We start from the raw sequence: 26,182 nt of genomic DNA on the forward strand, positions 1-26,182 counted from the left end.
ACTCCAAATATACAGCAGGCGTCAGGGTCGGGGTCGAACCCACGACCTCCTGCAGACCAGGCAAGGTAGTTAACATCTCCTAGCCACCGTGATGATGATGATGAGAGAGAGAGACACGCAAACTCCAAATATACAGCAGGCGTCAGGGTCGGGATCGAACCAACGACCTCCTGTAGACCAGGCGAGGTAGTTAACATATCCTAGCCACCGTGATGATGATGAGACACGCAAACTCCAAATATACAGCAGGCGTCAGCATCGGGATCGAACCCACGACCTCCTGCATACCAGGCGAGGTTGTTAACATCTCATAGCCACCGTGGCACCCTTTTCATCTTCACAGATCTGCCATTCGCGACATAAAACTAACCTCGATTGTCTCGTCGATTTTTCTGCATTTTATTAACATCCGTTGTAAGTAAGTGACGAGGGAAGGGGGGGGCGACACGTACATTTCTCGAGAGGCAACAAGTTTGGAGTTAGATCGAAGCGTAAAAAAACAATTATCATATTTGTACTGGCAAATGAGGTTCCCATAGTGTAGATGCTTGCCCCGAGCTCTCATACTCTGATGGTGCATTGTCTTTGAGTTGTGCGCCTTTTGGCGTCATCTGGTCCAACCCATGTGAGACTAGGCTCTAAGGAAAGCTGTCTCGGGTGTGGACCAATCAACTTCAAGGACAGTGCATACATTATCAGAGTTATGTTTTTTGTTTGTATTATGACTGCAGGTATTGTGGTCTATGCAAACATGACTCCTTGTAAAAAGGTGTCAGTTTTGTTGCCATATAGAAGGGTAAGAAAAGAATTATCAAGTTTGGAGTTGTGTGTGGCAGTGGCTCGTGACCTGGGCCTTTTGGGGATGGTTCTCAAAAAATGTCCCCCCCTCTCTTCTTACACAACGCTGTCGCTGAGAGCAAAGCAATTGTTGAGTTTTGCCCCCAACTGTTACAGTTGAGAAAAAAATATAAACTGAAGTTTACAGAGAGAGAGAGAGAAAGACGGGAGTCGATTCGGTCGGGGTCACGTGTGGCGCTTGTTGCAGAGGTCTGTGCGTGGTTCGCACCCCAGGCGGCTGCCCTAGTAAATACCGCAAACCCCGCGCCGTCCCGTTTAGCCATTGACGATGTTTTATTTTTCAAGATCCCCGTGGACCAGATCTGCAAAAAGAGCCGGCGTCGTGGTCCAACCATGGGACCTTTTTTTTGTTGCCGGTATCAAAGTATGAAAACTAAGAAGAGGTTTTATCCCCTTTGGGGCCATCCATTTAGTACGTACGCATGGAGGGGGGAGGCGGGGTTAACCCAAATGCGTTCGCTTGCGTATAGGGGGTCTACTGACAATGTACGCATAGGAAACGGGAGAGGGGGGTGAATCCTCGATAATAATGTTTGTCTACATTGGCCTTCAAATGAGTTAGATAGTCCGGTGGTGGACTATCTGTTTGCTGAAACACGTCAATATTGTTAATCCTTGATCGTTTCTGATTAAATATCGGCCGTTCGAATCGATTCGGGGGGGGGGGGTGTGTGCATCAAGCGTACGTACGCAGGTGGGCGGGAAGTAAAAAGTCCGTGTGCGTACAGGGAGGGGGGGAGGGGTCAAGTTTTGGCAGATGTTTGCGTACTAAATGGATGGCCCATTTCCGGCAACAAAACAGGAGTTGTGTTCAGATGTCTAAAGACCAAAAATAAACCTTTTGTAAGGAATCAAGTATTGCGTTAACCACACACAGACGTACTTGTGGTGAACATGCAAACAAACATGGCTCTGATAATATCTGCATTGTCTTAGAAACGTATTGGCCTACAGCAGAGACTGCCTTCTTTAGGGGCCTAGTTTCAACAGTGTCAGACCAGAGGTTGCTAAAAGGCGAGCAGTTCCTAAGACAATGCACGTATCAGAGCATTTATAGCTCTGGGTAGGCAGCTACATCAAATTGATATCGTTTCTTCACCTCCTGATTTCATTTGCCCGAAAGGATAAAGCCCATTCTTGTTTTTCATGTCGTGGTCCAAATCCATTATAAAAGCCCGGCGTTCTGTTTTGTCCGTCAATGAAATAATGAGATGTTTCAGAAGGCCTGAATCAAAAAGTTAGAGAGTGCACTCCCCTCCCTCCCAGAAGTGGGGGTAAAAAAGTTGATTCAACAGGTCTACAACAATTGTCGACCTCCCCAAACAAAAAATAAATACAATTTGAAGGCATATATGCCTACACACCCTACATACAATAGAGTCAGTCGTATCTCCTATAGAGTCAGGAGTCTCTACTCATACTACACCTGTACCTAGCCACACGGCAACACCAAGCCACACGGCAAAAATTTGCACTTGCGAACCCTTTTCCTGGTGTCTCTCGCTGCGTCTTCTAAGATTTGCGTGCGTTTCCTCCAACCACCGTTTCAACGCCTCTCTCGTCTTGTGCGTTATCCCTTGAAGAGGGCAGTGAGGCGGTTGACATTCTTCTTGTTGTTGTTGTTATTGTCTATGTTGTCGTTTTTTGTCGCTGTTGTCATCTCTGTGGTTGTTTTGTCTGTGTTCTTAGGTTTTTTCGGTAAAGTCACGTAGGTAAAACATTAAAATTAATAAAAGAAAAAGAAAATTAAAATCACGACGTTTCGGAGGCAACACAAGCTTCCGTCTTCAGGTGGAACCGTCACAGCCACGACAGCTGTATCAAGTAAATGAGAGATTGCAGGAGCTACCACTCCGTTTATATAATGGTTGGAGAGGGGGGGGGCACGTACAGCACACTTTTTATTCATATGGTAAGGTGAGGCTTAAGAGGGTGAGCCTTTGTTATGGAGAGGTACGGTTTGTGACTCAACCTGTGACAAGGAGACAACCACTAAACATCAGAGGTGTGGACTCGAGTCATGTGACTTGGACTCGAGTCAGACTCGAGTCATGAATTTGATGACTTGAGACTCGACTTGGACTTGCATAACAATGACTTTGTCCCACCTCTGAGGTGTGGACTCGAGTCATGTGACTTGGACTCGAGTCAGACTCGAGTCATGAATTTGATGACTTGAGACTCGACTTGGACTTGCATAACAATGACTTTGTCCCACCTCTGCTAAACATGGTAAACCTGCCCTAAGTCTGTCAAATAAAATTGGCCAACTAAGTGTAGTTAAATCTTTTTTGCATGGTTAATCACATCTTTCCAATGATTGTTTTGTCTCTTGTTGTTATCTCTGTTGCTTTTGTATCCGTTGTTGTTGTGTCTGTTGTTGTTGTTTTTTTGTCTCTGTTGTTGTGTATGTTGTTGTTGTCTCTGTTGTTGTTGTCTGTTGTTGTTTTTTTGTCTCTGTTGTTGTTTTTGTTGTTGTCTCTGTTGTTGTTTTCTCTGTTGTTGTTGTCACTTGTTGTTATCTCTGTGGCTTTTGTCTCCGTAGTTGTTGTGTCTGTTGTTATTTTTTTGTCTCTGTTGTTGTTGTGTTTGTTGTTGTTGTTGTCTTTGTTGTTGTCTCCGCTGTTGTTGTTGTTGATGTCTCCGTGGCTCAAGCAACGCCGTGCACCTCTCGTGCAAGACAGCCGCGGCAACGACCGGCTCAACGGGAAGTGCCATCCGCGTGACGCTGTGGGCCTTCACTGCAAGGCCCCCACGGGGCCACTGACGGTCTCCCTGGTGGCCTTTAGTGCGGCCCCTGACGTGCCCCCCCCCCCCCCCCACGACCACACACAAACAGTGACAACACCCCATCATCATCATCGTCGTGCTACTGTCAAACCACAACAATGGTTTTCATGAGAGTTTTTGGGTTAGATCTCGTAAATAAAAACGCGTCCTTAAACCCGCCGCAGCCAAACAGCAAGGTTTGGCACGTAGCACAAAACGCGCCAATGAGTTCCTACTTCGGCGCACACGGGTTGAGCGTTGGAGAGTTAAGCCCCACAACGGTCACCACGGGAAAATATTGGTGGCGAAAGCCTGCGCGTTGAAAGCCGACGAACCAAATGGTGTCAGATGGCGTGGCGTGGCCTCGCGCGCTGACTTTGTCTTATCGGCGAAAGCGGGCCATCACCTCTGGGAATTAGCGGAGGAAACGCTGGCGCAACGGATCAAAATTAACTCGAACTCAGGCGTTGCCTGTCTTGCGAAGCGTCGCCGTTGTAAGGGAAGTCGGGGGCAACGCTGCCGAGGTGCGACGCGTCATGATAATCCGTGAAGGCCGCTTATTGTAAAGATCGTTATTTTCTGCGGAAGGACGGCCGGAATGCCAATATTCCTCTCCAAATATACAGCAGCAGGCGTCAGGGTCGGGATCGAACCCACGACCTCCTGTATACCAGGCGAGATAGTTAACGTCTCCTAGCCACCGTGATGATGATGAGAGAGACACACGCAAACTCCAAATATACAGCAGGCGTCAGGAAAACTAAAGTGAGCAAAAACATCGTTATTATTTTCAATTATCCCGTTGTTTTTCGCCCCGCGTAAACTCTCGTTGTCAGCGCTCGAAAACGGCTGCGAGCCAACCACGCGGAAGACCATGGTCCATAATGTTCCAAATTTGGTAAAAATTTAATTGGGATGAAAAACAAAAAAAAACAGCACGTACAAGCACAAAGACAAAGATCCCCCGTGTAGCCTGTACACAGACTGTTGGGGCAAGGGCTGTTAGCGAGTAGCACCTACGAAGGCCGAAACGGCACACAAGGGTGTGGTTGGCCAGCACCACGCCCGGCCGCCTTTGTCTCCCCAGTGGCGATGTTTACGCATCGCACCGGGTACTCATTTGAGGCTGAGTCGACCCAGGGGAGGCCCAGGACCGGATAATTGTCACCGGTGTTGGCCGTGAGCGGCAATCGAACCCGGGTCGCCGGGTTCGTAGCGCAGCGTAGCGCTAACCGCTTCCCACACACACGAACGGGAGAGTAACATCGACCCTCCCCTCCTACTGCCAGGAACAACTACCACTGGGGGGAGAAAGGTGGCCTCCCATTGGCTAAGATTGCAGCCGGGGGGGGAGGGTAGGGGGGTGAGGGGGGATGAGATGAGATGACGCCCCAGGTGCTTCTGCCGTGCCGCTGCGCTCTCATCAGAAGAGGCCCTTGGCTTTCTTCAGCTCTTTCTGCCTCCACTGGGGCAGGCCGGCGAACTGCGATGGAGACATTTCAAAGATCCTCTCGAAGTCCTCGCTGCCGAGGTAGACCTGGGGGGAGCACGGAATGTGAAGATGATCAGTATTCTTAGGTTGTTTTGGTAAAGTCACGTAGGTAAAAAATTTAAATTATTAAAAGTAAAATAAATAAAAATCACGACGTTTCGGAGGCAACACAAGCTTCCGTCTTCAGGTGGAACCGTCACAGCACGATAGCTGTATCAAGTGAGAGAAATTCCAAGGACACAGTATTTGTATATATACTGGTTGAGGGTGGGAGGAGCCAAGGTAGGCCCTGAATATTGTTTATGATGATCAGTGTTCGTAGAAGGAGAAGAAGTCGGAGAAGACGAGGTGGCGACAAGTCAGTGATTGCATTCCTCATGATAATTGATAATTTGTTTTTTTGCCCTTTTATCTGGCAACAAAACTGACACCTTTTTTTTTTACACGGAGTCATGTTTGCATTGACCACAAAACCTGCAGTCGGAATGCAAACAAAAAACACAACTCTGATGATGTTCTGCATTGTCCTTGAAATTGATTGGTCCACACCCGAGACAGCTTTCTTTAGAGCCTAGTCTCACATGGTGTTGGACCAGATGACGCCAAAAGGCGCACGAAAAGGTGCCAGTTTTGTTGCCAGAAAAAAGGGTCAAAAAACAATTATCATATTTTGCTACTAGCAAATGAGGTTCCAATGGTGCATTCCTCATTTTTGAAAACCTCCCGAAAGGCCCAGGCCACGAGCCACAGGCAGCCACCACACGGCCACCGTCACACACAAGTCCAAACTTGTTGCCTCTCTAGAAATACACGTTCCACCTCCCCCTCGCCTCGTAATTTACTTACAACGGTCCACACCCGAGACAGCTTTCCTTAGAGCCTAGTCTCACATCTACGAGTGCACAGAGAACTGGCCGGTCCCCACTGCGCATGCCGCACCACCGTCCCCGCTACTCACCTCTTTCTTGCTGGGGTCCACGCCAGGCGGCAGATCCTCCGTCGCGACGTTCACGAGGCACTCCGGGGGGTAGGGCCCTGAGTGGGCGCCGTCCACCTCATTCCCGCCGGGCTGGTGACCCCCGCTTTGGTCTGGTTGAGCTGCCACCGCCCCGCCGGCTCCGGCTCCGGTCCCCGCACCGGCGCTCGTCGTCTGCCTCGCGCCTCCCACGGAATTCTGGGTAGCACCGCCCCCTCCGCCGCCGCCGACGCCGGCGACCTTGGCGGAGGCCTTCTCGTCCGCGGCGCTCTTGTAGCCTTGCGGCTGGAGCCCCGGCGCTCCGACTCCCGGCAACTTGCTCCCCGAGGACGCCTTGGCGCCGGCGACTTTGCCGCCACCGCCGGCGGTGGCTGCTGCCGCCTTGCCGCTTCCGCCGCCCGGCTTGCTTTGACCCCCGACGCTCGCCTTGTTGTTCATGTCCTGCCGGGACGAGGGGGCGAAAGGACGTCGATATTCCGTGCCGTGACCCCCGCGGGAGAAGCGAGATTTCGCTTCCCGAAGAACTAACTTGATTTTTTTTCTTTTTTTACCAGGTTAGGCCCACTTAGCTGTGGAAAGGCGAACTGGCCTATAAATGATGGCTCGACACAGTGGCGGAAATGTAGAGCAGCAGCTGGATATCCGAAACGCACGTTTATAAACAACAACACAGACATCATCAACGTTGCAGAGAACGAGTGAGTACAGCAGCGGGCCTCCTCGAGGGATAACCGCATGACCGACAAAACGAGGAGTTTGACGGCCATTATCGAAACAGCACAAGTGTGATAATATGAGAGAAAGAGGCAGGGGAGAGAGACCGGGGGAAGATGGGGGAGTGGGGTTGCAGGTGGAGAGCGGTGCCATCATTGGTGGAGTGGAGTGGAACTCACCACAGTGATCTGGGAGATCCCCGTCACATCCCCGAGCTCCAGCTTGAGATCTTCGTAAGACTTGGCGCTCTGGAATGACACGGTGAACGGGAGGCATGAGAAGGCGGCCACTTTGGCTGGGAGATGTTAACTACCTCGCCAGGTATACAGGAGGTCGTGGGTTGGATCCCAACCCTTGTGACGCCTGCTGCTGTATATTTGGAGTTTGCGTGTCTTTCTCTCATCATCACGGTGGTTAGGAGATGTTAACTCCCTCGCCTGGTGTACAGGAGGTCGCTGGTTCGATCCCAACCTGACGCCTGCTGCTGTATATTTGAAGTTAGTTTGCGGTGTCCCTATCTCCCCATGGTCACGTGGATTTCTCCCCCCCCCCCCCCCCCCCACCGGTTTTTCCCTACACATTTAGAATCAATATCACGCATTTAGGGAATGTGTGGCTGCGATACATTTGCACGCGACGACGCTGATAAGCCGCTTCATTGAGTTATCATTTGAAGCCAGGTCGCTTCTGAAAAAGAGCTATAAAGCAGTTCAGTGGGCATTACCTGGTAATAAGAGTTGTGATGACGGACGGGAGGTTGGAGGCGATTCGTCGCTCGCGCAACGAGGCGAGTGCACGCAGCTCGACAACATCAACCGCGTCGCATATTTACACCTGATTTTTGTGAGTTAAGTTTTTTGTCCAACCCTCCCGCCCTCATACCTCCGATTAGCACGGTGCAAAAGAAGTTCAACATACACACGTACATATGAGTCTCTATGGATATCTGTGGGTCTCTGTGGGTCTCTGTGGGTCTCTACAGTTCTATACGAGTCTCTGGTTCGTCGTGGGTCTCTATCGGTCTCTTCCTTGCTCGTGAATAGCAAATTTGGAAGATAAAGATATTGGCCTTTTTAATGAATTATCTTAAATAAATACATAAATAAGCTATGAAATACTTGCAAGTTATAAGAACGCATCACTTCATCTCATCACTTTATCTCTCGACGCAGTAGCCATGTAGACTCCCAGATGACATTCACGGACAGCCATTGTATCAGACAGCCAATGTATCAGACAGCCAACGTATCAGACAGCCAACGTATCAGACAGCCAACGTATCAGACAGCCAATGTATCAGACAGCCAACGTATCGGAAAACCAACGTATCAGACCGCCAACGTTTTAGACAGCCAACGTATCAGACAGCCAACGTATCAGACAGCCAACGTATCAGACAGCCAATGTATCAGACAGCCAACGTATCGGACAGCCAACGTATCAGACAGCCAATGTATCAGACAGCCAACGTATCAGACAGCCAATGTATCGGAAAACCAACGTATCGGAAAACCAACGTATCAGACAGCCAACGTATCAGACAGCCAACATAGCGGACAGCCAACGTATCAGACAGCCAACGTATCAGACAGCCAATGCCACAGACAGCCAATGTATCAGACAGCCAACGTATCGGAAAACCAACGTATCGGAAAACCAACATATCAGACAGCCAACGTATCAGACAGCCAATGCCACAGACAGCCAACGTATCAGACAGCCAATGCCACAGACAGCCAACGTATCAGACAGCCAACGTATCGGAAAACCAACGTATCGGAAAACCAACATATCAGACAGCCAACGTATCAGACAGCCAATGCCACAGACAGCCAACGTATCAGACAGCCAATGCCACAGACAGCCAACGTATCAGACAGCCAACGTATCGGAAAACCAACGTATCGGAAAACCAACATATCAGACAGCCAACGTATCAGACAGCCAATGCCACAGACAGCAAACGTATCAGACAGCCAACGTATCGGAAAACCAACGTATCGGAAAACCAACATATCAGACAGCCAACGTATCAGACAGCCAATGCCACAGACAGCCAACGTATCAGACAGCCAACGTATCGGAAAACCAACGTATCGGAAAACCAACATATCAGAAAGCCAACGTATCAGACAGCCAATGCCACAGACAGCCAACGTATCAGACAGCCAACGTATCGGAAAACCAACGTATCGGAAAACCAACATATCAGACAGCCAACGTATCAGACAGCCAATGCCACAGACAGCCAACGTATCAGACAGCCAACGTATCAGACAGCCAACGCCACAGACAGCCGAGCTCGCGACCGCCGGGGAAGAAGCTCGCGCGTCACCTTCCACTTGAGGTGGTCCCAGGCCATGAACCACCCGGTGAAGGTGGGCGGCTCGAAGCCCTGCTTGACGGTCACCACGGGGGTGTCGGGGTCCCGTTGCGACGGGTGAGACTTGAGGAACTCCCTCGCCGTGGCGGCCGACTCCACGCGCTCCTTCTCGCTCGCTCCGCTGCCCAGCCACAGGAAGAGCTGCGGTGGCGGCAATGCCAGCCGGCATCCAACGAGAGAACCGTCGGTACACGGAGATGGTGAGATGGCTCCACGGCTCTTCCCCCCACCGTGGTCCCCCCCCCTCGCTCCCTCCCCCCAACTCACCGCCCCCCCCCACCCTGATCACCCCCTCGCTCTACCCCCCCCAACTCACCGCTCCCCCCACCTTGATCCCCCCCTCGCTCCCCCCCCTCAACTCACCGCTCCCCCCCCCACCACCCTGCTCCCCCCTCACTCCACCTCCCGCTCCCCCCTGCTCCCCCCACACTCACCGCTCTCCCCCCCCCCCCACCCTGCTCCCCCCCTGCTCCCCCCTGCTCCCCCCACACTCACCGCTCTCCCGCCCCCGCTTCCTCTGCCCGCTCACACCAACCCTGCTCCCCCCTCCCCGCTCCCCCCCTCCCCACTCCCCCCCTCCCCGCTCACCGATCCCCCCGTCCCCCACTTCCCCTGCCCACTCGCCCCCCCGCTTCCCCCTGCTACCCCCCCTGCTCCCCCCCACTACCCCCCCCTGCTCCCTGCTACCCCCCCCTCTCCCTGCTCCCCCCTCACCCCCGACCGGAGGTGTCGGCAGGCTTCGGCCCGCTGCGCCCAGGGCGAGATCACGACCAACACCGTCGGCAATAACCCAGTGACCACCGATCGCAGATCGATCGTCGATGCACCACAGTATCGCCCCGGTGCCTCGGCGGGGTGGGTGGGGAGGGGCGAGGGGTGTTTGGATAGGGGGAGGAGAGGGGCGAGGGGCGGGGGCGGGGGGGAGGGAGAGGGGGGGGTGGCGGCACCTCTTCGCCGGCGTCCAGCAGCATGACGTCATCCTCGTCCAGGTCGTCCTGCGTGAAGCCGGCCACCTCGGTGACGAAGAAGCGGCCGCTCTGCGTGGAGCACTCGAAGAGGCGCGGCATGAAGTCCGTCGCCTCCTCCTGCAAGCTGTGGGCGCATCGCACGGACCCACGTTGGACTTCTTTTGCACCGTACGTAGCCATCGGTGCTAATCGGAGGTGCTGTGTATGTACGTTGAACTTGATAATTGTTTTTTTACCCTTCTACCTGGCAACAAAACTGACACCTTTGCAAACAAAAAACATAACACATTATCAGAGTTGTGTTTCCATTATGACTGCAGGTATTGTGGTCTATGTAAACATGACTCCTTGTAAAAAAAGGTGTCAGTTTTGTTGCCAGATAGAAGGGTAAAAAAAACACTTATCATATTTTTACTGGCAAATGAGGTTCCAATGGTACGTTGAACTTTCGCACCGTAAGTAGCCATCGGTGCTAATCGGAAGTGCTGTGCATGTCCATATGTTGAACTTCTTTCACACCATACGGAGCTAACCCAGCTAATCAGATGTGTGGAGACACGCGAGGCCTTTAACAGGGCATCACGTGCAGCGAGCGCTGTTTGCGAGCGCCTATTCAGGCCGCCACGGCACACAAGGGGGCGTGTGGCCAGCACCACGCCACGGGGAAGTTCGCGCACCGCACCAGCTATTCATTTGAGGCTGGGTCGACCTAGGGGAGGGCCCAGGACCGGTTCAGATCAATCATCGCCGGTGTTGGTGGCCGCAAGCCGGGAATCGAATCCGGGTCGCCGGATTTGACCGCGAGAAGCCTCCGTCTCTGTGTGAAACGGCTGTACGACGTATGGACCTGAAAACTCAATTTCCTTGCACAAGAATATGGGTTGAACCGTATGGGTTGACAGGTATGCAGTTATCATTATCATCGTCAACCGTGATGAATCCACCACCGTACGAGGATTCGTAACGATCGGTTCGATTATGGCCGCATAGCAATGCACCTCGGCCAAGCTCTGCAGTCCTGCATCTGTTAAGGTGTTCTCGGCCAATTGGTGAGCGTTTATTTGCGGGAGCAATGCAGAAAACCTGGAGAATCGTTGAGTTTTGCCCCCAACTGTTACGAGTTGAGAAGAAAATATTAACCGAGGTTTACAGACAGAGAGAGAGAAAGAGGGGAGTCGATTCGGTCGGGGTCACGTGTGACGAGATAGAAAGAGAGACACGCAAACTCCAAATACACAGCAGGCGTCCGTGCCCGGTTCCCGACACGAGGCCCGCGCACGGTGCCGCCGCTCAGGCCGCGGCCGCGGGGGGCCCCACCGCCGCGCTCACCCACCGCTTGTCGCTGGCGTAGGCCGCCTTGCCGCCGATGGCCAGCCAGAAGTCGACGGGCTCCTGGCCCTCCAGCACGGTGACCTTGTCCCCGCGGGTCAGCAGCCCGGCCACCGACTTGCCCAGCTCGCGCTCGTCGCCGCTGCAGCCCTGGCGACGCGAATCACCGCGGGCGGAATGGTGACGGTGGTGACTGTGGTGACGATGGTGACGGTGTGCGTAGCGAACCGCGCTAATCGGAGGTACGTGGAAGGACAACGAATTATGGGTCTCTGTGTGAGTCTATGGGTCTATGCGTTGAGTCTATGGGTCTATGCGTTGAGTCTATGGGTCTCTGTGTGAGTCTATGTGTATCAGTGTGAGTATGGGTCTCTGCGTTGAGTCTATGGGTCTCTGTGTGAGTCTATGAGTCTCTGTGTGAGTCTATGGGTCTCTGTGTGAGTCTATTGGTCTCTGCGTTGAGTCTATGAGTCTTTGTGTGAGTCTATGGGTCTCTGTGTGAGTATGGGTCTCTGTGTGAGTTTCTGTGTGAGTCTACGTGTTTCTGTGTGAGTCTATGGGTCTCTGTGTGAGTATGGGTCTCTGTGTGAATCTGGGTCTCTGCTCTCTGAATTGAGTCTATGGGTCTCTGTGCGAGTCTCTGTGTGAGTCTATGTGTATCAATGTGAGTATGGGTCTCTGTGTGAGTATAGATATCTGTGTGAGTCTACGGGTCTCTGTGTGAGTCTATGGGTCTCTGTATGAGTCTATGTGTCTCTGTATGAGTCTATGTGTCTCTGTGTGAGTCTATGTGTCTCTGTGTGAGTCTATGGGTCTCTGTGTGAGTCTATGGGTCTCTGTGTGAGTCTATGGGTCTCTGTGTGAGTCTATGGGTCTCTGTGTGAGTCTATGGGTCTCTGTGTGAGTATGGGTCTCTGTGTGAGTCTATGGGTCTCTGTGTACGTCTATGTGTCTCTGTGTGAGTCTATGGGTCTCCGTGTGAGTATGGGTCTCTGTGTGAGTCTATGCGTCTCTGTGTAAGTCTATGTGTCTCTGTGTGAGTCTGTGGGTCTCTGTGTGAGTCCACGGGTCTCTGTGCGAGTCTATGTACGTACGTTGAACTTCTCTCGCACCATACGCCGCCGACCTCGCTAATCGCCGGCGCGCGACGCCCCCCGCGGCATCTCCCGCATGCCACAGAGGTCGCAAACGGGTTTTGATTCCTTACCCGTACCTGGCCGCACCAGGGTCGTACGCTACCCATACCCTACCTGAAATGAGTGACAAACGGTGACTCACCAGTGACTCACGGCCTACCTGTACACGTACCCGGCCGCGCCAGGGTCGCAAATGGGTACCCGTACCCCCGTACCCGGCCGGGTACGGGTAGCCGGGTATCGGGTAAGGGTACGGGTATCAGGTAGCCGGTTGCGACCTCTGGCGTGCCGTGCTCACCTTGCCGCACCACACGTCACAGTGGTTGGGCTGCTGGAGCACGAAGACGTCGTTGGAGTTGAGCGACCCGGCGCAGGCCGGCACCTCGATGGCCTTGGTGTTGTGGCTGCCTGTCCCTCGCACCTGGAAGAGCCTGGTGGCTCGCTCGAGCTCCTGGCCGCCCTTGCGGGATGTGCCGCCCTGTTGGAGCGCAACGACGGGTCGTCATCTTCGCCGTCACACGGATGCCAACCCCTTAGCAGTGCCCTTGCCTTGTTACAGACCAAGTCAGACCTCACTGGTCACCCCGTGTCCCGTATACATCTCAACGTTCATCCTACAAAGTCACTATACACTACTCTACTGGACACTACATTACTCTACACTACATTACTATACACTACACTATACACTACACTATACACAACACTATACACTACACTATACACTACACTATACACTACACTACTATACACTACACTATGCACTACACTATTACATACCTGTCAACCCCTTCTCAGTGCCCTGCCTTATTATAGAACAAGTCAGTACCTTCTTGGTCACCCCGTGGCCCTTATACATCTCAACGTTCATCCTACAAAGTCACTATACACTACTCTGCTATATTTGGATTTATAGCTTTCGTGACTGCAGGGATTCACATTGTTGGTTCTCTCGGTAAAGTCACGTGACTTTACCGAAAGAACCAAGAATACTCTACTATAAACTACATTACTATACACTATACACTACACTATTGCATACCTGTCAAACCCTTATCAGGGCCCTGCCTTATTGCAGAACAATCAGACCTCACTGGTCATCCTGTGTCCCTTATACATCTCAACGTTCATCCTACAAAGTCACTATACACTACTCTATACTATGCACTACACTATACACTACACTATTACATACCTATCAACCTCTTATCAGTACCCTACCTCCTGTATACTAGGCGAGGTAGTTAACACCTCCTCGCCACCGTGATGATGATGAGATAGAAAGAGAGACACGCAAACTCCAAATATACAGCGGGCATCAGGCTCGGGATCGAACCCACGACCTCCTGCGTACCAGGCGAGGTAGTTAACATCTCCTAGCCACCGTGATGATGATGAGAGAGAGAGGCGCAAACTCCAAATATACAGCAGCAGACGTCAGGGTCGGGATCGAACCTGCGACCTCCTGTATACCAGGCGAGCTAGTTACCATCTCCTAGCCGCCGTGATGATGAGAGACAGAGAAACACGCAAACTCCAAATATACAACAGCAGGCGTCAGGCTCGGGATCGAACCCACGACCTCCTGTATACCAGGCGAGGTAGTTAACATCTCCAAGCCACCGTAGCACCCTCGACCTGGCTATCACAAATGACAGCTTGTTGAAGTCGCCTATCGTCACGTGAACATTTACAGCAGCAGCAGCATTAGCAGCAGCAGTCAAATCAATCCGCCGCAGTCTGACTAAACGACGACCACGATACCTCGAAGATGACCACGGGCCCGCGGAAGATGGCGAGGAAGTGACGCGGCTCCTTGCCCATGGTGACGCGCACCTGCGTGGGCTCACCGCCGTAGCGGCGGTCCAGCTCCACCGCCTGGTAGGCCGAAGCCGTCACCTCGTCGCGGGATGCGTGCCGGCCCTGGTGGGTCAATCGCGCGTCCGTCACAGGGTGGTTTTTTGTTTGTTTGTGTCGTTTGGATTTTTTTTTCTAATTATCATTTACTTCTTCTTGGTTCTTTCGGTAAAGTCGCGTAGAATGGAAATGATGAAGTAATTGAAATAAAACATGATAAAATAATTCTCACGACGTTTCGGACACGACGCAAGCAGCCGTCCTCAGGTGAAGAACAGGTGAAGAACAGGTCAGACGCTGTCTTTCCGGCAGACCTGTTCTTCACCTGAGGACGGCTGCTTGCGTTGTGGCCGAAACGTCGTGAGAATTATTTTATTATGTTTTATTTTAATTATTTTATTATTTCCCTTCTACGTGACTTTACCGAAAGAACCAAGAAGATGAATCCCTGCAGTCACGAAAGCTTTAAATCGAAATTGATCTTTCACTTGCTTACGCTTTAAAATGGATTTCATAATTTTATTATCACATACTTTTAGATCCATAACACAGGGTGTTTTTTTTTCTAATTATTTTTTACTCTCATTATTTTATCGCGCATTAATATTTATTATGTATTTTTATTCAAATAAACTTTTATATCCATAATACAGGGTTTTTTGGGGGTTAGGTCGCGGTGGTGGCGGTGGTGTTGGCGGCGGTGGCGGCGGTGGCGGCGGTGGTGTTGGCGGTGGTGGCGTCGGTGGTAGCGGTGGCAGTAGCCGTCGTACCTGCCACATGTAGATGAGGTGGGAGGGCTTGTTGGCCTTCAGGTAGGTGTAGAGCACCAGGTAGCAGTCCCCGCCGTAGAACTGCCCGTGGAACTTCTTCTCCACCGGCTGCAGCTCCAGGTTCTCGATGCGGTAAACCTGCGCCCGGCAATCCGCAGCGACGGCCGCGGTTAGCAGGCGGGTGGCGGTGGCAAACGCCCGTGACCTCGCGGCACGAAAGGGCCTGGGTTCGACTCCCAACTCGCTGCGGCCCTCTCTGTGTGGAGTGTCTACGTTTTTTCTCTCTGTTGTCTCTCTGTCTCTGTCTCTCTCTCTCTGTCTGTCTCTGTCTCTGTGTCTCTCTCTCTCTGTCTCTCTGTCTCTGTGTCTCTCTCTGTCTCTGTGTGTCTCTCTCTGTCTCTCTCTCGGTCGTCGCTCTGTGTCTCTGTGTCTCTCTGTCTCTCCCTATCTCTCTCTGTCTCTCTCTGTCTCTGTGTGTCTCTCTCTGTCCCTCTCTCGGTCGTCTCTCTGTCCCTTTGTGTCTCTCTGTCTCTCTCTGTCTGTGTGTGTGTCTCTCTCTATCTCTGTGTGTCTCTCTCTGTCTATGTGTGTCTCTCTCTGTCCCTCTCTCGGTCGTCTCTCTGTCCCTTTGTGTCTCTCTGTCTCTCTCTGTCTGTGTGTGTGTCTCTCTGTCTCGCTCTGTCTCTCTCTCTGTCTCTCTCTGTCTCTGTCTGTCTCTCTCTCTCTCTCTGTTTTTCTCTCTCTCTCTCTGTCTCTCACCACGTGTGTTTTCTCGGGGCTCTCCGCTATTTCTCCTCCCGGAGGCAAAGCAAGTGACGCGCCGACACCCGGCGTCTTTGGCCAAATCGTTCCACCCGGGCCGACGACTTCAGCGACTCAACTGGCGCGAGCTGTAAACTCCGCAGTTCCCCTGGCAGAGCCGCTTCCGGGCAGCCGAGCCACCCCACGGGGCAACCGCGAGGACGCTCGGCACGGCGAGCAACGAGCGGATCGCGTAACGTGGACCGGTGGCGTTCCTTGGAAAACTGGGACAGGTGGTAACCTGAGCTGGGTGGGGGGCAGTGGGGGGCAGTGGGGGGGGGGGGTGACCCTGACCTCCACGTCGCCGGACGCGTCGTCCACCATGCGCTCCTGGGCCGCGATGTCCGGCCGCGCGTGCAGCAGCGTCGCGTCGAACTTGCCGTCCTCCACCTTGGCTGTGGGGGCACGCGGCGTGGTTACCGCGGCGACGTGGAGAGAGAGCGGCGCGGTTACCAAGGCGATGTGAAGTGAGAGTGCCACGGTTACCAAGGCGATGTGAAGTGAGAGCAGCACAGTTTCCGAGGTGACATGGAGAGAGAAGTGGAGAGAGAGAGAGTGGCGCGGTTACCGAGGCGATGTGGAGACAGCGACACGGTTACCGAGGCGACGTGGAGTGAGAGCGACACGGTTACCGAGGCGATGTGGAGAGAGAGCAACACGGTTACCGAGGCGACGCGGAGAGAGAAGTAGAGAGAGAGAGAGCGGCGTGGTTACCGAGCGCTCTCGGCCCTCACCGATTTTGCCGGCGTTGTAGGCCTTGCCCAGGCCCACGGTCTGCCCCGGCACGCTCCACTTCTGGAAGAGCTGCTTGAAGACGGCCGACTCGGCACCGTCGTTCACCAGTTCGACGCCGGTCGAGGACGGATATCCCTTGGCCTTGATGAAGCCCTGCGACGGCGAGGATCGACGCGTCAACGCCGAGAGCGAGCTACGGGGTGGGCTGTGAGACCCACTGGTGATGTGGGGACCTCACTCTGAGACCCACAGGACCTCACTCTGAGAACCACTGGTGGTGTGGGGACCTCACTCTGAGACCCACTGGTGATGTGGGGACCTCACTCTGAGACCCACAGGACCTCATTCTGAGAACCACTGGTGGTGTGGGGACCTCACTCTGAGACCCACTGGTGATGTGGGGACCTCACTCTGAGACCCACAGGACCTCACTCTGAGAACCACTGGTGGTGTGGGGACCTCACTCTGAGACCCACTGATGGTGTGGGGACCTCACTCTGAGACCCACTGGTGGTGTGGGGACCTCACTCTGAGAACCACTGGTGGTGTGGGGACCTCACTCTGAGAACCACTGGTGGTGTGGGGACCTCACCCTGAGACCCACTTGTGGTGTGGGACCTCACTCTGAGACCCACTGGTGGTATGGGGACCTCACTCTGAGACCCACTGGTGGTGTGGGGACCTCACTCTGAGACCCACTGGTGGTGTGGGGACCTCACCCTGAGACCCACTGGTGGTGTGGGGACCTCACTCTGAGACCCACTGATGGTGTGGGGACCTCACTCTGAGACCCACTGGTGATGTGGGGACCTCACCCTGAGACCCACTGGTGGTGTGGGGACCTCACTCTGAGACCCACTGGTGATGTGGGGACCTCACCCTGAGACCCACTGGTGATGTGGGGACCTCACCCTGAGACCCACTGGTGGTGTGGGGACCTCACCCTGAGACCCACTGGTGGTGTGGGGACCTCTGGACCACACAACTCACCAGTGCACGGCTCATGGCCTCCTTCTTCTCCGTTTTGGTCGCTCCTTTCCCCTTCCACACGAAGATTTTGGAACCGCCCTGGTCCAAGATGTAACAGTCCTGCCCACGGGAAACACGCACGGTACCGTCACGGTGCAATCAGATCAACTGCACGACTATGCACGTTTCATTGCGCCGGGTTAAAGCCCACTGAGCCATATGGAGGCCTATTCTTAAGTTTTTTCGGTAAAGTCGCGTAGATAAAAAAATTACAATTTTAATTAATAAAAGTAAAATAAAATAAAAAATCACGACGTTTCGGAGGCAACACAAGTCTCCGTCATCAGGTGGGACCGTCACAGCCAGATTTTCTGTATCAAGTGACTTTATTTTTTTTTTACTTTAATTAATTTTAATTTTTTTACCTACGTGACTTTACTGAAAAAACCTAAGAATATTAATCCTTGCAGTCACGAAAGCTTCAAATCTAGAGCCATATGGAGGCCCTTGTTTCTGAGTCGACCTGGCCACGAGTGATGATGGCTCGCCATCGCGTGGGCCAGCGGTCATTTTACGTGAGGTGCACTCCGCACCCTCTGGGGGTGCGAGATGCCCTTGTTGGAGTGGCGAAACATTTAGACGGTAAATGATCAAAAACACAAATTCAGCACGGGGCATCAAACCCGACGTGCTTATGAACATTGTAACAACAACAATCACTTAGGGATGCAAGGCTCCAGCAAAGGTTAAGAACCACTGGGCCGTGGACATTCACAGCGGGCTTTTAACACGTGGGCTCTTCGCGACCAACATCATCCACTTGGCACGCCGCGTCCGGCGTTCACCACCACCGGCGCCGCCGCCGGCCCAACGGCGAAAGCCGGGACGACCGTCGGCGGCGCGTGGCGTTCGGGGAGACTTACATCGTGCATCAGGAGGTCCTGGGTGAGGGGTCTCGTCGCGACCTCCTGAACCACGAGGCTGCCCTCCGAGTCGGACACGCTGGGGGGCGGAAGCACAAACATCGGCCACGGTCACTCTGCTGCTGGATGAGGGCCTCCCCGGGGCCGCACGCACCGCGGGCTCGTTTCGTGGCACGCGTCCCAACCGCGGCCTGCACGTCACCTCCCTGTTTCTCCGTCACAGCTACGAGCGTGGGACCTCCGTGAACGACACATCTGTTGTCCCTTCTGCATACCGTGTCAACCCACACAGTTTACTCCGTATTCTTGTGCAGGGAAATTGAGTTTTCAGGTCCATACGGTGTACAGCCGTTTCAATAGGGCAACAACAATCACATTTTGTCTATTTCTTTGTTTGCGTCTGTAACAAGGTAGGGCACTGATTAGGGGTTGACAGGTATGCAATGGTGAGCACTAGGGGTGAGTGCAGTAGTGGTGGTTGTCTATTGTTTGTGTTTCTCCCTCGCCATGTGACTTTGTAGGATGAACATTGAGATGTATAAGGGGCGCGGGGCGAACAACGAAGCCTGAATTTGTCTGTAACAAGGTATGGCCACTGATAAGGTGGTTGACAGCTCTGCTTCCGTAGTCCACACGTCACCGCCTCCTTGCATCTCCTTGCATCTCCTTTCGCTACATCCCCCCCCGCCCCCGGGCCGCTCCGACGGGGCGGCCGTGGGCCCCCCGTGCGAGGCCTCACTGGTAGAGCTTCACGTTGGACTTCTGGTGCTGGTCGGCGCGGTCGTCGGGAGCCCCCTCGGGGAGGGGCCCCTTGCGGGGGCCCAGGATCCCGACCATGGCGGCGACGAGGTCGGGGCTCTCCTCCTCGCGGTCGCCCTCCACCACGCCGATCTGGCTGCGGCCACCGCGCTCGCGGTCGCGCACGTCCATCGCCAGCTTCATGCCCTGGTGGTAGAGGGAGGGGGGGGGGCGCCATAGCGAGCCAGCGAGCGAGCGCGTTGTTAGGTCGACGATAGTTTTTGAAGAAGAAAAAAACACACCGGGCATGCCACGTGGCTGTGTGTGTGTGCGTGTACGTGTGATGAGGGAGCGGCGAAGGAGTGGTGGTGGAGCGGCGAGAGATTGGCAAAGGAGTGGCGAGGGAGCGACGGTGGAGTGGCGAGTGAGTGGCGGTGGAGCGGTGAGGGCGTGGAGCCGGGCACCGACCTTGAGGCGCTCCATGCGGTTGCTCCCGGCGCCATTCCACTGGACGATGACTTTGCCGATGTCGAGCAGGAAGACGTCGCTCGTGTTGAAGCTGTCCCACGACAGCTCCACCTGCGCCCGTCAACCAAACCATAATTAGACAACAACAACATCAATATGATGGTGATGTCACATTCATTGCATACATATTCAGGTTATAATTGCTTGTTGATCAACTGTGACTAACCCAACCGGTGATAGATCCTGCATATTCTCAAATTAATATGATTCATTGACAATAAAATAATAGGAAAATATAAAACAATAAAATTCTCACGACGTTTCGATTGCAACACAAACAATCATCATCAGGTGTGAAAACCACAGCAAGAAATGTTTTAAAAAGTGGCGTTTTTTTACTTTCTTGCTGTGGTTTTCACACCTGATGATGATTGCTTGTGTTGCAATCGAAACGTTGCGAGAATTTCATTGTTTGAAATTTGTATTATGTTATTGTTTCCCTTCTACGTGACTTTACCGAAAGAACCAAGAATATGAATCCCTGCAGTCACGAAAGCTTTAAATCGAAATTTACGTGACGACATTAACCCCCTTCTGATCTGCGCACATGACAGGCTCACGGGCGGTGACATCACCTCTACTCCGTCTATCTAAGACGGGAATCAGCACGACTTCTTCACAATTCTGACTATCACCTGACGAAGCTGGTGGTTGTTGTTGTTGTAACCGCCAGGCGACACGTCACGGCGCTACTGGAATTGTAAATGCCGTCGTGGGTTTACTCTCGTAACAACGGAACCGAATTGGCACGTTTCGTTAACGTGAACAGAAACTTTCTGGATGTGTCGCCGCTTTGGCACACCGGTGTGTGTTGGAGAGGGGGTTTCTTTCGCTGTAGTAGTATTTGTACCCTGGGGTTCAGGGATCATATAGTATTCTGTACCCTGGTAGGTGTGGGGGGTTATAGTGCTCTAATAGTATCTGTATAATCTTGATTTGAAACTTTCGTGACTGCAGGGTTCCATACTCTTTGGTTCTTTCGGTAAAGTCACGTGGGTAGAACAATAAAATAGATTACGACGTTTCGGGCGCGACACAAGCATCCGTCGTACTCAAATTGTAAATGTTGTGGTTTCACGCTTCAACAAAAAGGTGTGGGGCTAAAGCAGTGAACTATTTTGTCTTTTGTCAGCGTGACACTTTTTTTACTGATTGGCCGTGTCGGGTGTTGGAGGGTTACGACACATTTATAAATAACGCGATCTAAACCCAAAAACGTTGATTATGTGTATCAGTATAGTTTTTTTTTTCTTCTTGGTTCTTTCGGTAAAGTCACGTAGAAGGAAAATAATAAAATAATAAAAATTAAACATCATAAAATACAATTCTCACGACGTTTCAGCCACAACGCAAGCAGCCGTCCTCAGGTGAAGAACAGGGCTGTCGGAAAGACAGAGTCTGAATGAACACCACCAAGCTTGGTAGCGTATATTTAAGCTGGGTTAGAAGAGGAGGGCGCCTTGACAAAGGAATTTGCATATCAACAGAGGGATTTAGCATATTTATGGAAAATGCAGATATGGAATTAGTCACTACTTGTGGAATGTGTAGGTTCACGATACTATATGACGGAGTTTGGGGGGAGAAAGTTATATTGCTATAATAGTATTCGTCTTAGGATCCTGAAATCAAGATACTATGTGGCAGGCGGGGTAGGGGGGGCGGACGGGGGCTGTCACCTCGCTGGCCGTCACGTTCTTCTTGCCCTTGACGTGCAGAAGCCGTTTCACGTTGTAGGTGTTGCTCTCCACGTGCTTGAAGCCGGATGCAATGCCTCCTTTCTTGTATCTGAGTAAAGACAAAGATTTCGATTTAAAGCTTTCGTGACTGCAGGGATTCATCTTCTTGGTTCTTTCGGTAAAGTCACGTCGAATGGAAATAATAAAATAATAAAAAGAAAACATAATAAAATAATTCTCACGACGTTTCGGCCACAACGCAAGCAGCCGTCCTCAGGTGGAGAACAGGTCTGTTCTTCAGACGCTGTCTTCTCGACAGACCTGTTCTTCACCTGAGGATGGCTGCTTGCGTCGTGGCCGAAACGTCGTGAGAATAATTTTATTATGTTTTATTTTTATTCTTTTATTATTTCCATTCTACGTGACTTGACCGAAAGAACCAAGAAAAGACAAAGATCCCACCCCCTGTGTAGCCTCGACAGACTGTTGGGGCAAGGGCTGTTAGCGAGCAGCACCTATGAAGGCCGGCACGGCGCACGAGGGGGTGGGTGGCCAGCGCCACGCCTGGCCGCCTTTGTCTCCCGGGTGGCGATGTATACTCTACACGCGGCAGCATCTACTCATTTTGAGGCTGAGTCGACCTAGGGGAGGCCCACGACCGGTTCATATAACCGTCACCGGTGTTGGTGTCCATCAGCGGGAATCGAACTCGGGCCACTAGGTTCGCAGCGCAACGCGCTAAGCGTTACGCCGCCTCACACACCGCAGCGCATGCAGCAGCAACGCAAGCGATTCGTGAGCACCCCATTTCCACTGGCACATCCGAGCCGAGCCAGAACTAAACCATGAGTAACCTGGGCCTCGCAGAGAAATGATCTGGGCTGGGGCTAACGACTCGTTCATTGCGTGCGACGATGAAGATGATCAGGACGAAGACGATGATGACAATGATTGCCGATGCTGATAATGGCGTTTGTGATGATGATGATGATGATGGCGACGATTATGCTGATAATACTGATACTAATGAGGAGCACGATGTGCATGGTGACAATGGTGTTGAGAATGATCACGATGATGATCGTGATGATCACTGTAATGATGATACACTAATTATGAGGATGATGACGATGATGTTGATGATCACTATCCTAATGATCACAAATGATGATTATCACGATGATGATGTTGCAGATACTAATTATGGGGATGATGATGTCGATGATCACTATTCTAATGATCATCACGATGATCATGATGATCACCATAATGATGACACACTAATTATGGGGGTGATGGTGTTGATGATCGCTATACACATGATGATCACGATGATGATCACATTATAATCACACACTAATTATGGGGGTGATTATGTTGATGATCGCTATACTCATAATGATCACGATGACCATAATGATCACATTATAATGACACACTAATTATGGGGATGACGATGTTGATGATTGCTCTACTAATGATGATCACATTATAATGACACACTAATTATGGGGATGACGATGTTGATGATCACTCTACTAATGATGATCACATTATAATGACACACTAATTACGGGGTTGACAATGTTAATGATCGCTCTACTAATGATGATCACATTATAATGACACACTGATTATGGGGGTGACGATGTTGATGATCGCTCTACTAATGATGAACACATTATAATGACACACTAATTACGGGGTTGACAATGTTAATGATCGCTCTACTAATGATGATCACATTATAATGACACACTGATTATGGGGATGACGATGTTGATGATCGCTCTACTAATGATGATCACATTATAATGACACACTAATTACGGGGGTGACGATCGCGACGATCGCGACGATCGCGACGACGGCTACGAGCACAACGCTCCGGCTCACATGACGCCGGACTTGAAGTAGCCCTTGAAGGTGTCGGACTCGCTGCCCTGCACCTCGCGCCGCTGCACGGCCGCCCCCCCGAGCTGCTCGTCCAACTGGGTGCACAGGATGGCGGCGGCGCCCTGCTCGTCCTGCGTCGACTCCCCGCCCAGCCAGTAGTGCACGTCCAGCGTCGCGCCGCTCGGAGACTTCAGCACCTGCGCACCGTGCGCCGAGCGCAGTCAACACCGTCATCGTCGTCGTCGTCGTCGTCGTCATCGTCATCATCATCATCGTCATCACCGTCGTCATCATCGTCATCGTCATCATCGTCATCACCGTCGTCATTGTCATCATCGTCATCACTGTCGTAATCACCGCCGTCATCACCGCCGTCATCGTCGTCATCATCATCATCGTCATCGTTGTCATCACCGTCGTCATCGCCGTCGTCATCGTCGTCATCGTCATCACCGTCATTATCGTCATCATTGTCATCGTCATCACCGTCGTCATCACCGTCGTCATCGTCATCATCGTCATCACCGTCGTCATCACCGTCATCATCGTCATCATCGTCATCATCGTCGTCATTGTCATAACTGTCATCATCACCGTCGTCATCGTCGTCATCGTCATCACTGTCGTCATCACCGTCGTCATCACCGTCGTCATCGTCATCATCGTCATCATCGTCATCACCGTCGTCATCGTCATCACCGTCATCATCGTCGTCATCACCGTCGTCATCGTCATCATCGTCATCACCGTCGTCATCACCGTCGTCATCGTCGTCATCGTCGTCATTGTCATAACCGTCGTCATCAAATCGTCATCGTCACCATCGTCATAACCGTCATTACCGTCGTCATAATCGTCATCACCATCATCATAACTGTCATCACCATCGTCGTCATAACTGTCATCACTGTCATAACCGTCATCATCATCACCGTCGTCATAACCATCATCGTCATAACCATCATCATCATCACCGTCGTCATAACCATCATCGTCATAACCATCATCGTCATCATCGTCAGCAGTGTCGGCGTGGTCCATGTTTGTTTTTGGGTTGGGGTCACTTGGTGGTGGCTTTTAGTCCAAAAATGTTTTTTCATTAACCCCTCCACCACCTGATGAGATTGTCATGTTCACACAGATGGTATTATTATTGGAATTTATACATTGCCAATGTATTGATTATAGGATATATGGGGGATATTTGTCTTTCTCTGTGTGTGTGTGTGTCGGCACGGACTAAAGATGAGATGGACTGATGCTTTACAGGAGGATAGCCCGCATGCCCAGCCACCGCATGCCTTAACAGCTTTTGTTTGGCCGGATCGAGGGGGCTAAACGGGCGCAGCACGGGCTAGAGAAGAGATGGAGTGATGTGGTACAGTAGGATGTGGAGCTGAGCGGACTTGCCGATGACCGGTACCGGCGGTGTCAAGATCGGCCTCTGTGGAGGAGGCTCGTGAAGGATGCTGCTACTGGTCAGTTGGAGGCAGTCGCCCACTCCAGCAACAATGAATGGCAGAGGAGCGACGCTCACAACAATGAGCGGAGCGCCGGGCGGCTAAAGCTCAGCAAGTTAGCACGGTGGAGGGCATAGACGGTGCATCTGCCGGTCATCTCAGTCAACCCACAACAGCGTGGTCTGTCCCGTGACGACCCGTCATCAGCAAAAGCCTTCGACACTTCACGTGACGTCTTCCAAACGTGCACCTAGCCTGGCACAAGCGCCGTGGTCACGTCACTGCCACTTGGTGGTGAATGTGGTCTGTGCTGTTTTTGTCTTTCTGTGCGTGTGTGCGTGTGTGCTTGCAATGCACGGTGCGGTATGCATGAACGTTAAACTTCTTTCGCACCGTGCGTCGCCAGCTGCACTAATCGGAGGTGCGGGGGGAAGGACACCAAAATAAGCACGCAAGAGGCAGTTCTAAAGAAACGAGTTGGTCAATCTAGAACACGGTTTAAAAGGGAGGGCGCTCCAGACGGCTGCAGGAGCGCGTCTGAAAGCGCCGCGAGGTGTCGTGCTTTGTTCGCGGACGAACGGCTTTGAATGCGGTGCGGCCTTCCAACGCAATGCGTTACTCACGTTCAGCAGGACGTAGCAGTCGCCCTCGAAGAAGTTTCCGAAGGCTTTTGGTGGCACCGGCACGAGGGCCATGTTCTGAAAGGACACCGAGAGGAAGGCCCTCGAAGTGATTCACGGGAGGCCATGCGCTAAGACAAAGACGCCCCGTGTAGCCTCAACGGACTGTCGGGGCAAGTGCTGTTAGCGAGTAGCAGCATCTGTGAAGGCCGGCACGGTGACACGCGAGGGGGTGGGTGGCCCAGCATCCACGCGCGGCCGCTTTTGTTTCCCCAGTGGCGATGTTGACCGCACCGTACCAGGTGTTCATATGAGGCCGAGTTGATTTCGGGGAGGGCCAGGAGTGGTTTAGATATAATCGTCACTGGCGGTGTTGGCCGTGAGCGGGAATCGAACTCGTGTCGCCGGGTTCGTAGCGTAGCGCTGACCGCTACACCCCCCCATATAGACATACATCACGAATACCGCGTATCTATGGGGCCTTTTTGCCAGTATCAAAATGTAATCAAATAGATGTCAAGATATTCAAACACCAAAGAGAAACCTTTTTTGCAAGGCATCAAGTCTACATTAACCACACG

General features: G+C 52.3%; 1 protein-coding gene across 1 annotated transcript in view; it reads right to left on the reverse strand.

The window, feature by feature from the left end:
- Positions 1-385: 385 nt before the first annotated feature.
- LOC133358210 (villin-1-like) overlaps positions 386-26,182 on the reverse strand; it is a 39,116-nt gene continuing 13,319 nt past the window's right edge. The window contains exons 4-21 of the mRNA XM_061576450.1: positions 25,605-25,679; positions 23,522-23,718; positions 21,626-21,734; positions 19,887-19,997; positions 19,420-19,625; positions 18,681-18,759; positions 17,779-17,877; positions 16,788-16,941; positions 16,348-16,448; positions 15,253-15,390; positions 14,390-14,548; positions 12,924-13,103; positions 11,494-11,639; positions 10,140-10,284; positions 9,145-9,333; positions 6,989-7,057; positions 6,078-6,536; positions 386-5,164 (exon numbers count right to left, since the gene is read on the reverse strand). Coding sequence (XP_061432434.1) covers positions 5,051-5,164; positions 6,078-6,536; positions 6,989-7,057; positions 9,145-9,333; positions 10,140-10,284; positions 11,494-11,639; positions 12,924-13,103; positions 14,390-14,548; positions 15,253-15,390; positions 16,348-16,448; positions 16,788-16,941; positions 17,779-17,877; positions 18,681-18,759; positions 19,420-19,625; positions 19,887-19,997; positions 21,626-21,734; positions 23,522-23,718; positions 25,605-25,679 — 2,730 coding nt within the window. The 3' untranslated portion in view covers positions 386-5,050. The remainder of the gene's footprint in view (positions 5,165-6,077; positions 6,537-6,988; positions 7,058-9,144; positions 9,334-10,139; positions 10,285-11,493; positions 11,640-12,923; positions 13,104-14,389; positions 14,549-15,252; positions 15,391-16,347; positions 16,449-16,787; positions 16,942-17,778; positions 17,878-18,680; positions 18,760-19,419; positions 19,626-19,886; positions 19,998-21,625; positions 21,735-23,521; positions 23,719-25,604; positions 25,680-26,182) is intronic.

This window comes from Lethenteron reissneri, chromosome 61 (genome assembly GCF_015708825.2).
Source record: "Lethenteron reissneri isolate LAM-NWPU_2019-01 chromosome 61, ASM1570882v1, whole genome shotgun sequence".
Classification (NCBI taxonomy): Eukaryota; Metazoa; Chordata; class Hyperoartia; order Petromyzontiformes; family Petromyzontidae; genus Lethenteron; species Lethenteron reissneri.